Source organism: Cervus elaphus, chromosome 28 (assembly GCF_910594005.1).
Source record: "Cervus elaphus chromosome 28, mCerEla1.1, whole genome shotgun sequence".
Lineage (NCBI taxonomy): Eukaryota > Metazoa > Chordata > Mammalia > Artiodactyla > Cervidae > Cervus > Cervus elaphus.
Genome location: NC_057842.1, coordinates 35,688,536 through 35,702,382, shown reverse-complemented (window position 1 = coordinate 35,702,382; position 13,847 = coordinate 35,688,536). Strand labels below are relative to the sequence as shown.

The window sequence follows — 13,847 nt, the reverse complement described above, 5'->3', positions numbered from 1 at the left end:
GACAGTTGTTACCCAGTGATAATTCAGGTACCACTGTCTCATGGAAGTCAAATTATCATTAGTGAAAAGTCACAGCTCTGAAAAATCACAAGAAAGGTGATTTAATGGTATATCAGAACTAAGTAAAGTACTTAGTACTAGGTAAAGTCTAGACCCTCCTGTAAGACTCTATGTATGATTCATTGCTAACCCAGTATCTAAAACATAGTAAATACTCAATGATTAATTATTGAATGAAATAATTATATTTCCTTATAAATATTAATATGTCAAGATATGCATTAGATTTTTAACATCTAGTTGTCACTTTAAATTCTCAGACTAACCAGTTCATCCATGATGAAATACATTTTCTGATAAAGCCAGTCTATGGAGATGGAAGAAATTAATCCTGAACCTCGGTAAAAAATTCTCAGGCCAGACACATCAGACACATTGGCAGCGTCCTTCACCCAGATGAGAGTTCCTTCAGAGAAATAAACAACTTGCCGGTGGACATGAACTGATATTCCTGGAAAAGTGATGCACATACATGTGTTACTATGTAGCAACCAGACAAAACACTGACGCTAAAGAGAACTCGTTTATTTAATCTTTAATGAAGGTATTAAAGTTGAAGTCAACCTGGATCTTTCCTTACACATTAAGGAAACATTTTTCTCTATTACACTGACCTGTAATATTATGGTGTGTGGCATCTGACTGAAGGCAATGTGCTTCATCTACCAAATGTTTTAAAGATCTCTTTCTTAGAGAAGTTTTCCTGGATAAAAAGAGCCACTGTTCTTCTTCTTGAACTAAAACAACAACACGACTTTATAGACAGACAGACCAATCATATACATATTGACACAAAAAAGATCAATACCACCCTTAAAAACAAGGGGACTGGCACATGGAAGAGCTTCGCCAGATACTCTCTGAAGATACTGGGGTATTTCAACTGTGGTATAAATCGCATTCTATGATTGGGGTGGGAAGTACTGTGTCAACTAAGTAGGATTTCTGGGTATGTGCCCCTGAATGCCCTCAAAATAACATCACATGCAGTATCACTGTTCTCAACAGCCTTGCCCAAATAGGAGCTCAGCTCATTATCCTCCACCCTGGGAATCTGACTGCTTAGTGGAGGTGGTCCAGCTCAGGCTGGAGGGGCTGGTTGCATAATATACACATATAGACAGACTTTGGTTGCCTCTGTTTTGTCTTCAATTATCTCTCCCTTTGAGGCAGGAGAAAAGCCTGTAGTACTACGTGAAATTCGAGGACTGCAGAACTATGCGTGATGTCCTATTCAACTGGAGACTGATGCATTGTGCCTTGATCAACACTTTGAGGGTAATTAATAAATGTTATGCAGTAATCACAGTAATAATGACCTTAAACCTGCTCTATATTTAACTTGTCCTTTGGATGCTTCTTGCATAACAAAAATACCTCTCCTTTCCTAGAGTCTAGTAACAGCCAAAGAAACTAAAGGTTAGTAATGGATGGCATTCAATAAATACCCACCGGCATATCTGGGGGCAGATTCAGGGAATGGGAGGTCAGGTCAGCAAACAGGGTTGCCATGAAGACAGAAAACACACTCCTAGTAGTTTGAGTTTTCGTGGGTTATTCCAAACTCTTTGAACTAACTTTCCCCCAAACATTTCTGTTGCTTCTTAGAGAGCATTTTCTTATGTTAAAATTTTGCTTACGTGGGAATCATGCAGTAAATATTTAGTCTCCCAAGGCAAACGTTAAAATGCTGAAGCTGAAAAAAAAGTACTTGCCAAATAATAACAAAAGTTAATTTGGTAGTTTGAATATTCAGAATAGTAAAATGTAACTTATTAAGTCCAGATAGATTTGAAAACCTAAAGGAAACTGGAAGAAAAAGATATCTGCTCTTTATTAAATGATGACCCATAAAGCAGAGGTTAGAGTAGGATACATGTATTCCCTAAGTATGTAAATGAAAGTCACAATCACTAGTGACTTTAACTGAAACCAAGAGTTTGCTTGGGACCATTTTTTTAATTCCTTTTTTTTCTTTTTTAATATCAAATTTCAGTGTGAAAACTTTGGTCTAACAACTTACTCCTGTTTGTCAGATGGGACTGATTTCTCATTTAAAATTGAAACTTATCAAGCATTCACAAGACAGTGTTATTTGGGCAGACGAGTAGGGGCTTAAGGAACACTGGATGACTCGGGACCTGTGAGACCTGAATCCACCCTTCCACCCCTCAACTTCCCAGTAACAGGAGGCACACCCCCAGTCTATACCTGCTGGAGATGAAGTGGTAATACTAGATTCTGCTTCCGGCCCCTCACCAACTTCATTTACTGCTGCAATAGAAAACCTATTCCAAAAACAATTTGGAGAGATGTGTTTTACATGGCATGGTGTGAACATAGGATAAAAATAGAAGGAGCAATAACGTTTCTATTTAAAGGACAAGGTGGCAATGCGCGTATCTAGTTACTTGGTGCCCTGCTCAGCTCTAAAATGACCATCAATCAGGTCCTTGTTTACATTCCCCACAGAATAGTTCAGGGTCGCAGAGGTCAAAAACTGAACTCTGCTATCTGCATGACCCTCATTCATGCTCTAATTTATGGAGGGCTTAGTAAATGCTAGAAAAGCTAACAATAATAAAATAATTCCCTTAACAGTTAATGTAAAAATACCATTAACAGAATCCTCTTTACTTTTTTCATGTTGGATTAAATGAAGAAATGATATTGATGGTGCTTATGTTGTCTTTTTTAGCTCATATTTATTAGCCCACATTTGTATTTTTTCTCTGAATATAATAGAAATGCTTGAAAATGCTTTTGCTTAGGATGGTGTAATCTAATAAGCATACAAACTTGAGGGAAACCACAACTTCAAACCAGCAGCACAAAGTCAATGAGACTTCTCAAAATAACATTTTAAATTATTTTGTAGCTATATTTCTTAGGTACTTATCATGAATGCACCTATGCTGGTCACATTCTTCACGCACCACTAAATTCTTACCTGTAGGTGGTATTTGGTAGAGTGGAGTAAAACTGGAAACTGGTTCCCTGTGTCCCTGAATCTAATTTCTGATTTTTGCTGATCAGCCTTAAGTTGTAGCCCAAAATAGGTCCACCTGGGAATCGAGGTGGAGCCCAGCTGACTTCCACCGTGTCGGGGCTTGAGGTTTCAATATTCCTAATGAAAGGAGCAGTTTCAGGAACTAGAAGAGATAATGGTAACACCATGAGCAGAAAATATACAGAGAAAAATGTAATAGGGTAGGGTAATAAAAGTCTTGTTTTTTGGAAACTTGCATAAATGAAATATTTTCTTTAATAGTCACAATAAGTGGTAGGAGGTGGTAATCTATGAACCACAATTCTTGATCCCTAAACAATATCAGTTAGCTACTCTTCTAAGGGACTCTTTAAAGAAAGTGTTACTTCCTCACTTCTAATTTATGCAATAAAATTAAATGTGGAAGTATACAAATAGGATAATGCTGTAGGGGGAACAAAAAAAACTGTTAAAAATCTCCAGATACCTGACTGAGTTGAAACACAGTATGGAAACAGGTTAGGAAGGAGAAGAGGCTCAGTAACCAAACTGAAGTCAATGATTAACATGAGTTGAAAGAAGTAAGGCCTGGGGCCTTTTCCCTCACTAGAGTCCTGTGTCCTGTCCAGTTCTAGCTAAAGATAGGGATTTAGATAAGCCTGAATTAGAACAGTCTGCTTCCCTTTTGCTGGCATCGGCTCTGCTGACCCAGACGGTACTCTCCCCCTACCCCTCCGGCTTTCAAGGTCCCCCAAATCCAGGGGGGGGATTTTCTGTGCCTTAGCAGCATCCCTTCCCTCACGAAGGATGAAAAGGAGCATGCATTTGCTAACCAAGCATTCACCCACAGACTGTAGCATCTACCCCGGTACCAAAGAACAGAAAGGAAAACAAATGATCTAACAGCCTAGCTTCTAGCCCAGTCCCCACCTGCTTTCCATACCTCCTATGCCCTGCAACCACACCCATTTGTTTCCTCTTTTCATAGAAAGACAGACTGGTATCACTTCGCTCTTCAGCAGGCTCTCTCCTTCTAACAACTTTTGGCAGGTGCGCTGCATCACCCCTGTCCGCTTAGAGCGGGGAGAGAGAAGACAGTGCAGCCCTCCCACTGGCTGTGTTTTAAAAAGGCCCTTCAACTGATCTCTGATGCGGTTCCTCCCCAACTCTCAGACTGAGCTTGAGCAAACACAAATATCATTGCCTCACTCCTTGGCTCCACGCACTAAGTGACTCAGATGAACAGGGAAGTAGGAATCATCTCCTAGCGAATTGGAATCAGGATGTCAGAAAACCTAACTCTTTAGCCCACACCCAGACAGGCATGATCTACCCCACTGCAAGTACATTCCATGCCACCTCCGTGGCAAGTTGTGAGTAGTCCAAATCTCCTGACAAAAGTCGTCTCTGAAAAGGCTGGTCAGGTTAGGCAAGGTAATTATTCCACCTGATTAAGAAATTATCTTCATAAGGGCCCCAATTAAAAGGCGATAATAACCGTCTAAAGTCATATGTTTCCCATAGCTGAAAGAGAAAAGGGCCACAAGGTGATGGAACACAAAATGGATAACTCTATAAGTTTTGATGTGGCTAAAAAAGTGAGACAGAATTGAAGCATGAGATGTTATCCATGGAAAGGATACCCAGTATAAGAACTGAAACATGTGGAGGGTATGGGGGCTTGCATATCCAGAGAAAGACTCAGTAATGGAAACCAAAATTTGCCTTCTTCACTACTTTGACTTAACTAACCATCTGCCCTGGACCACAGTATGTCTCCAGTACTGGAAAATATTCCCATACTGTTGGAGTCCATGAGGCACTTCTCTGAACAAAAAGGATCTTTGTATTCTACTCTGATCTGAAATATTTCAAATATTGCCCCAGACCCGTGTCTAATCTGAGGTCCTGAGGATGGTCAGGGAATAATCAGCAGAGGGACCCCATGTACCCTAAAATCTGATAAGCACTAATCAGGGGAGAGGGAAAATGCCCCAACCAGCCTCATCAGCTGTCCTCCTGAGGTTTGGTCCAAGGCCTAGTTCAGTGTGAGGGTCTCTGCACGCAGCTGATTCTCCAGAACTGAGAGGTAAGGACATCCAATATCTGGCTTGGAATAAGCCCTCCCAAGTCCCCTCGGCTAACTCAGTTGTTGAGAACAGCAGCAACTCTCCCTTAAGGTCTTTCCCTGGCGTTTATCTCTCTGAAAGGCTCTAGGCTTGAATCCTTTTCCCAGTATAAAAATCAAATCTTTGAAAGAAGAAATCAGAAAATGTTCCAACATATCGACTATTTTTTAAAATCATCTCTAACCAAAAGTTGAAGTACAATAATAACCTCCCAGCTGGTCTTGCTTCCTCTGTACTTCCCAGTCTCTATCACTCAATATCATTCAATGCATTCTATGTGTATTTGCCAATTATCTTTTTAAGGAGCATTCGAAGCAATTACTGCTTTAAAACCTTCCATAACTCCTAATCACATAACGAGGCTTATTCTGACCAACTTCTTTAATGTACTCCCCATTTTTCACGGACAGACCCTGCTCAAAGCATTTTTCTTACCATAGCAACCCACTGTCTTCCTACTCACAGTATACTTTCCTTATTTATTAGATTTACTGTTGAGGGAATTTCCTTTCCACCAAAATAAGAACTTCACTAGGGCAGAGATTTTTGTTTTGATCAGAGCACCTGGGCTTCCCTAGTGGCTCAGAGGGTAAAGAATCTGCCTGCAATGTGGGAGACCTGGGTTCAATCCCCAGGTCAAGAAGATCCCTTGGAGAAGGAAATGGCAGCCCACTCCCGTGTTCTTGCCTGGGAAATCCCAGGGAGAGAGGAGCCTGGTAGGCTACAGTCCACGGGGTCACAAGAAGCCGGACAGGACTGAGCAACTAGCACTTTCACTTTTCATGGTGAGCGCCTAGAGGACGACTTGACACCCAGGTACGTACCCCATTGTTAGATGGATTGATTAACAAAGGAATAAATCTATTTCACTATTTAAAATAAAAGTGAACTAAACCAAAGCTTTGGAATGACTCCTGATTTCTCGAGCAAGGTACGCATGCCATACCTCCATAAGGATGAGTCCTGTAACTGGGACTTGGAGGGGAATACAGGTGCAGCTGGGCTGTGAAGATCCAAACCACTCGAAAAACATATTCAGTGAAGGGATGCAGGGGCTCTACCACGTAGGAGAGCTTGGACACGGCCTAATCAATGAGAGATCAAACATCAGTATTTATGGAATCACTTCTGTATATTGTAACTAAGAGCATAGATTCACTTGTAAATGATGCATGGACTTCCGGATATGAAGTGATCCAGGACTTCCCTGGGCTCCAACAGTAAAGAATCCACCTGCAATGCAAGAGACCTGGGTTCAATCCCTAGGTTGGGAAGATCCCCTGGAGAAGGGAATGGCTACCCACTCCAGTATTCTTGCCTGGAGAATTCCATGGACAGAGGAGCCTGGAGGGCTACAGTCCACGGGGTCACAAAGAGTGGGACACGACTGAGTGACTTAGCCCACACAGCACAGGGCCTGCCAGACCAGCTGAAAAGGAGGCCTGGAGCTCAGAGCTGAGACATCCCGATTTCAGTCCACACAGTTCACACCGAAACTCCTTCCTTCTTCAAACCCGCAAAATTATGGATTCAATTATTTGGCATTTACCTCAAGGCTTTCCTTTCATTTTCTGTGTTAAAATACTTGGTGTCTTGGGACTGTTCTCTGAACCTGCTTTTGCTGTCTTAATAGGGACCTGCCAGGGTGACCTCCCTGACCTCCACCCTAGTTGGCCTCATTTTCAATGGGATGGACAGATAATGGCCAATGATATGAGTAGTTGGTTATGTGATGCTGAGCTGAAGGAATAATATCTATATCCAATAATATATTTTCCTCAAAAATAAAAGGTTTAGCATGAAGAGAAGCAAAGATTGAAGTTCAGCGGTAGTAAAGCATCCACCTGTCAATGCAGGAGACACAAGAGGCACAGGTTAGATCCATGGATTGGGATCCCCTGGAGTAGGAAGTGGCAACCCACTCCAGTGTTCTTGCCTGGAGAATCCCATGGGCAGAGGAGCCAGGTGGGCTACAATCCATGGCGTCGCAAAGAGCTGGACATGACTGAATGGGCACGCAGGTACATAGGCAGTGGTTCTTACCTCAGTGTAAGTCCAGCTTCCAGGAAGTTGTGTGTATTTCCACTGAATGATGTATTTTACTCCAGAGATGTTGGCCGATTTCCATCGTAATGTCATACCATGGCTTCCAATGGAAGAAGCAAAGGGTGCAGTAGGGAGGTCTGCATTTTCTGGGGAGAAAACAAGATTTCATTCACCACATCCCATGTCTGCCGACACAGGACAGCGTGTCCCTGCTTCATCTCAGCACACTCCTGCTACATCTTGCCACAATTACTCATCTGAACAGTAACTGATGCCTATAATTCAGTTGGTTTATTTCTTTAAATCAGCCAGTTGGTCTGGCAGCTTTTTTCCCCTCATCCTGCCTGCATGCTTAGTCGTATTCAACTCTTTGTGACCCTTTGGATGTAGCCCACCAGGCTCCTATGTCCGTGGGGTTTTCCAAGCAAAAATGTTGGAGTGGGTTGCCATTTCCTTCTCCAGGGGGTCTTTCTGATCCAGGGATTGAACCTGCATATCCTGTGTCTCCAGCATTGCAGGCAGATTCTTTACCCACTGAGCCATCTAATCTTTGAAGATAGTTTTTCTTACAGGCAAGCAAAATGGAGTGTTCTGAGACCATCTGGTTTTCTCTTGTCATACTACTTCTATATAGGTTAGAGGGGTGGGTGCCAAGGGTATGTGTAGGGCAATAGAACCATCCACTGACCCAGAGCACATATCTCAAGATATTTAAAAATTTTACACTATATATCTATAGCCCATTGTGTCAAACACATTATTTTTATATGTGCAAGTAACTGTCTGAACTCCAAAGGATCCTATATTCTGCTCTTTTTTATTGTGACTTTTTTTTCATGACTTTTAAGCATTAGCAACATTACAATTGGTACATGCAGTTATTGGTACTACTTCCCAGACACTGTATAAGTGTTAGAATTCTGAATGCCAGAACCATACTCTTTTGATTATTATAGGTTTGCAATAAATTTGAAATTAGAGAGTATGAATCCTCCAACTTTGTTCTTTTCAGAATTTGTGGTCACTTGAGATTCCATATAAATTGCAGAACCTGTCTTTCTATCCCATGTAAAACATCTGTAAAAAATGTATTTGGAATTTTGATAGGAATTGCATTAAATCTGTAGATTGCTCTGATAATATTGACATCTTGACAATATACCAAGTGTTTTAATTCATGAATGTGGGATGTCTTTCCATTTACTTGCCTTCTTTAATTTGTTTCAGAAATGTTTTGTGAGCATTCCACTTTACAAATCATTCACCTCCTTGGTTAATTTCTAAGTATTTTATTGATGCTATTTTAAATGAAATTTTCACCATAATTTCCTTTTCAGATTTGTGCATAGTAATGCAATTGATTTTCTAGTTTTAACTTTGTTTCCTGCTACTTTGCCAAATTTGTTTATTAGTTCTAACAGGGTATTTTGTGGTATCTTTGGGGTTTTCCGCATATAAGATCATATCATCTGCAAACGAAGATAATTTTACTTCCACCTTTCAAATTTGGATGCCTTTTTCTTGCCTAGTTGCTTTGGCTAGGACATCCACTATTATAGAAATGGCAAAAGCAGGCATCTTTTCCTGAACTTAGAGGATAAGGTTTCTTCACCACTCTAATTCAGAAGCAAATCAGGATAGCAAGGCGAGATCCACCTGCCAATTTTCATCAACCATTGAAACAAGGACTGTAGCTTATGGAAAAGCCAATCATCTCTTGTTCCAGAAGGAACTGTTTATCTTCCAGTGGGAGGGAAAACTGGGGAATTCTGGAAAAGCTAGCTGCTAACATAGGCTATAGTTTATCAAAGTGTTGATCCTTCAGAAACGACTAGAGAATTAAAACTCTCAGGCAAAGTCTCTTAAAGACACCCAACCTGCTCTGAAATAAGTCAGAGGGAACTGGAGACATATATAGTCAAGCTCCTTACTTACTCCAAATCTAACACTGAGAAGCATAACTTCTACACATTCTGCAAATTTCCCAACATGTTGTAGGGAGCCATAACTATAGAAGGTACTCAATTGAATAACTGTGAGCTGAGTAATGAAATTCACATTAAATAAAATATTTCTACACTTTCAGTTCATTAAAACAGTGGCATTTCCTGATATCAAGTTGCTCAGGATTCACATTTGTTCCTCTCATTAAGAGAGAAGTGATTGCATCCACTGAACCGAGGGCAAAATCTCAAATTCTAAACATGTCATGTGCTGTTTCCCCTAATTTTCTCTGAAAGAAGACTTTTGCTGAGTCTCTAAATATGGATTCCACATTTGAAGTTAATAAAAAATATATATTCAATTATATATAGATATATATAGATAGATATAGATCATACTGAGACATAGAAGTCTAGATATTTTAAGAGATGGCTCATTACCCCTACATTAGGACGGGCACCTGGAGTGGTGTAGATTGTTTGCAATAACAGTTGTGTGAATCTGCTTACCTAGCACTTCCTCTTCATACGCGCCTTCCCCACTGCTGCAGCCGACTTCACAGGACTCTCTCTATGGAAGACAGGTAGCAAGCCCGTCGGTGCAGCCCTTGTACTGCTTTTGCTCATAAGCTTCAACCAAATTTTGAAATATGAATGCCTGATATATAAGTATACCTCTATATCAAGAATTTGAGCTGTAATACTCAAGTTCCCACTTGCTAGTGGGATTAGAATACCTTTCAGGTTTTTTTGACCATGTCCCAAATTCCAAAATACATTTAACAAAACAACTTTTTACACACATACAAGTTGGTGAAAAAGATTGCTGAAACGGTAGTTTTTTCCCTTTTTTAAACAGTTTCATTGAAATATATTTTACATACCATAAAATCTACCCCTTTAAAGCGCATAATTCAGAGGTTTTTAGAACATTCAAAGAATTGTAAAATCATCATTACAATCTGAATTTAGAACATTTTCGTCTCCAAAAGGAATCCTGAGCTGTGATGCAATCTTATATGTTCTATTCTATGTCATTTTATTTATCCTGACTCTTTATTCAGTAAGTTAATTTCATGACCTTCTAATGGGTGACACCCCACAGGTGACAAAATACTGAGTTCAACAATGCAATTATATGTTTGCTATCTTAGTCAAACGTTTAGTGAGTTACTTAAAACTCTAGCCTAAAATGAGGCCTATTTATTTTATGTATCCACGCCTTCCTTGAAAAAGTAAAAGTGAACTGTAAACTTTAGAGCAACTGAACATTTCAATGAATGTCTTAGGGCCAAAGTTAAATTTTAAGGTCTACAAAAACCTAATGGTGATTAACATCTCATCTCATTAACTGAAAACAGAGTAAACATTTTGGTGGCTGAGACACAAATTTCCTGCAACTTTTAACGTTAACAATTGTTAGGAGGAGGAAAAAAAAGGAGAAAATGCACACATCATAAAACTACAACACAATCATAATCAATCTTCCCACTCTCATTCAGTTTATAATTATAACACCTAGGACAACATTCTATTGTTTCTCGTGATAATAGGGGAAACCATGACTCAATGCACTTACTCTGAATGTCCAGGTAGAGAAGGGCTGTTTAATTTGCAAATACTCAACTGTCCCATATTTGATCTGTGCTCTCTGAGGAAGTGAAGACTGATAAGCCCAGGTTTGCTTAGTTAAGGATTAACTAAGGATTAAATACCTCAGTCTGGGCTCAGGATTATTTAACTGAAGGGTCTAGTATACTTTTCACATCTTCTTTGAGGTTTCAGTAAAATACACTCAACACATTCATTAACTGCAGAGAATAAATGTATCAAGTGGCAGCAAAATTATCACTAACATGGTTCACTAACATGGGATTTTCTTTTCAAGAAAGACAACTGAGGAAAAAGAAAGGAAATGGAATAATGAGTATTTGGTAATACAGCTAGTTCTGACCTATCCAGGAGCTTAAATGTTCTGTTTACTTAGATGAAGCTTGCCTTTTTTTCCCAGCTTTATTAAGATAAATGATTACCACCATAGCATTAGTTAGCACCTTCATTCCATCATATAATTACCATTTCTGCTTCATGATGAGAATATTTAAGATCAACTCTTTAGCAGCATTCAAGAACATAATACAGTGTTATAAAGCTATAATCACCATGTTGTACGTTAGATTCCCAGAACTTGTTAATCTCATAACTAGAAGTTTGTACTCCAGAGAGTTTAAATGTTATCTCAAGTGGAGGCAAAGCTATTGAATAGGATTTCCTTCTTTTGTCTCTCCCTCTCTCTCTTTCTGTGCCTTCTGCCCTCTATCTTGCTTTCTCTCTCTCTCTCTAATCTAACATTAGACTTCAAATGAAGTTATCCAGTGTTTCTCAAATTCAAGTTGCCCTGGAGAGAACTTAAAGGAATTTGGATTTAAGAAGTTCACAGAATCCGAGCTGAAAGCCCTGGATGGGGCATTTATACAACATATTCCAGGCTACTGAGCTGCCATTCCCACTGCGAAAGCCAAAGTTCATCCTTCCCAGGGGCTATACCCATCTGCTCTCTCTGTTCTCGCAGCAGTGAGATCACTTTTGCCATCATCCCTCTGGCTCCACTCCTGTGTTTCCCTGACTGTCACACCTGCTGTCGGTGACTTTTGTTATTCCTGCAGCTCAAGGAGGACAGGCCCCACCACCCTCCCTGGATGCCTCCATTGCAGAGTCTCAAAATGAATTGTGGCTTCATCTCCTAAAAAGTCATTCATTCAAAAAATATTTACTGATAACTTTTACATGTCAAACACTGTTTTAGATTTTAAGGCTATGGCAATGTATAAAACCAGTAAGTTCCCTGACTTCATAATTTATATCCTCTTAGAAGAAAATACACAATAACAAAGTAACTAACTTAAAAAATAATACACTTGGATAATGTATTCTTGCCTGGGGAATCCCATGGACAGAGGAGCCTGGTAGGCTATGGTCCAAAAGGTCACAAAGAGTTGGACATGAATGAGGAGACTTAGCACGCACCCATGAGGAAGATAAAAGTCAGACATAAGGCATGACTAGACAGGAAGGGGACTAACTTTAGTTAGGGTGGTCAGGAAGAACCGTGCAGAGGTGACCATCAAGACAAGACCTGAGTGATTAGAAGGAGCTGGCCTTGCAAAAATCTGGACAAGGGCAAATGCTTTGAGGTAGGAATATGGTGCATAGACTTGGAGACGAGAGAAAGGCCAGTATGGCTGGTTCAGAGAACAAGGAATAGGAGGCAAGAGGAGGTGGATGAGCCAGCAAACACTGGTAGTTTGTACTTTTTCTCAAATGGCAATGAGAAGTCATAGAAATGATTTTAGAACCTTCTAGATTAGGATAATCTAATTTGTGTTCTAAATTATCAGGGATAAGCCATCTCACTTACTCACATCATTTTCTGAGTTACACCTTGCAAGCTACCACTTCTAAAACTATTCCCTCCAAGAAACACGTGGGCAAATCCCAAGCTTTCTAGGTGGAAGCACTGATGGTCAAGGAGTTCAAATTTCCTAAAGGTATGAGCAGCTGAGTTAAAAATATCTATCTCTATATCTCTCTCTTTACCTCCACCTCTATCGAGCATGTATGACTGTTCAGGTCTACATTATTTAACGTATAAAATAGAAAAATATAATAGAAAAGAATGGAATAATTACATGTTACAATAGAGAGCAAAGGTACATGTTACATAAGCGCAAGTGGGCAGCATACTGATGAACAGTGAACTATCGCACTAGAAACCCAGTCCTCGAGGAACAGAGATGCCGATGCAGAGAATGGATATGTGGACACAGGGCGGGAAGGGGGTGGGACGAATTGAGAAAAGAGCATTGATCAGTATACACTGCCATGTGTAAAACAGATAGCTAGTGGGAAGCTGCTGCATAACGCAGGGAGCTCAGCTCTGTGTCCTGTGATGATGTAGACGGGCGGTCGGGATGCAGGGAGTGGGAGGAGGCTTGAGAGGGAGGGGAGATATGTATACATACAGCAGATTCACGTTGTTGTAAAGCAGAAATTAACACAACATTGTAAGGCAATTATCCTCCAATTTAAAAAAAAAAAATGCTTTAAATTAACAAAGTTTGAAAAAAGAGAAAGAAACCCAGCCCTGAACTGCTTGGCTTCTAATCGCAGTCCTCAAAGGGACTGTTATTTTGGCTGCTGCTTTTGTTTTGGTCACATAAAAGAGTTCTCAGGCAGTTGTTGTTGTTTTTTTTTTAATCTCATCCAGGAACAAGCTTTAATTGTCTATTTATATAAGGAGCAATTTTTCCTCTTTGTTTTATTTCTTCTTAGCTAACTCAATCACCATTCACTCCCAAGGAAAAATCACTCAGATACAAGGTCACCACAGACTATTGAGAGAATATTCCCATTTAATTTTTTGCTTTTATATTCTATTCGAAGGAATTTTTTCTATTTTACTAATGAATGATCATCTGTATCTCTTCCTCAGGTAAGATAGGATAGTTCTGTTCTCTGGTTTCAAGGATGTTTTAAATAGAATACAGCATAGATGTGAAACAGAAATAATTCAGTTTCATCATAAGTACCTATTGTCAAATAAACTAAAATAAATTCTGCAGGGTACAGAATCTTGGCCAGGAAATTTTAATTGAAGAAGACTGAAGGAGAAGAAGGTCA

The 13,847-nt window shown here is 39.8% G+C and overlaps 1 protein-coding gene across 8 annotated transcripts in view; it reads right to left on the bottom strand.

Moving 5' to 3' along the window:
- ROS1 (ROS proto-oncogene 1, receptor tyrosine kinase) overlaps positions 1-13,847 on the bottom strand; it is a 110,862-nt gene that overhangs the window by 78,735 nt on the left and 18,280 nt on the right. For 7 of the 8 annotated variants that reach the window (XM_043890429.1, XM_043890435.1, XM_043890433.1 and 4 more), the window contains exons 5-11: positions 9,678-9,738; positions 7,222-7,370; positions 6,125-6,263; positions 3,011-3,212; positions 2,272-2,348; positions 675-797; positions 327-511 (exon numbers count right to left, since the gene is read on the bottom strand). In XM_043890429.1, the coding sequence (XP_043746364.1) occupies positions 327-511; positions 675-797; positions 2,272-2,348; positions 3,011-3,212; positions 6,125-6,263; positions 7,222-7,370; positions 9,678-9,738 (936 nt within the window). The remainder of the gene's footprint in view (positions 1-326; positions 512-674; positions 798-2,271; positions 2,349-3,010; positions 3,213-6,124; positions 6,264-7,221; positions 7,371-9,677; positions 9,739-13,847) is intronic. The other variant, XM_043890434.1, reaches the window with a different exon arrangement.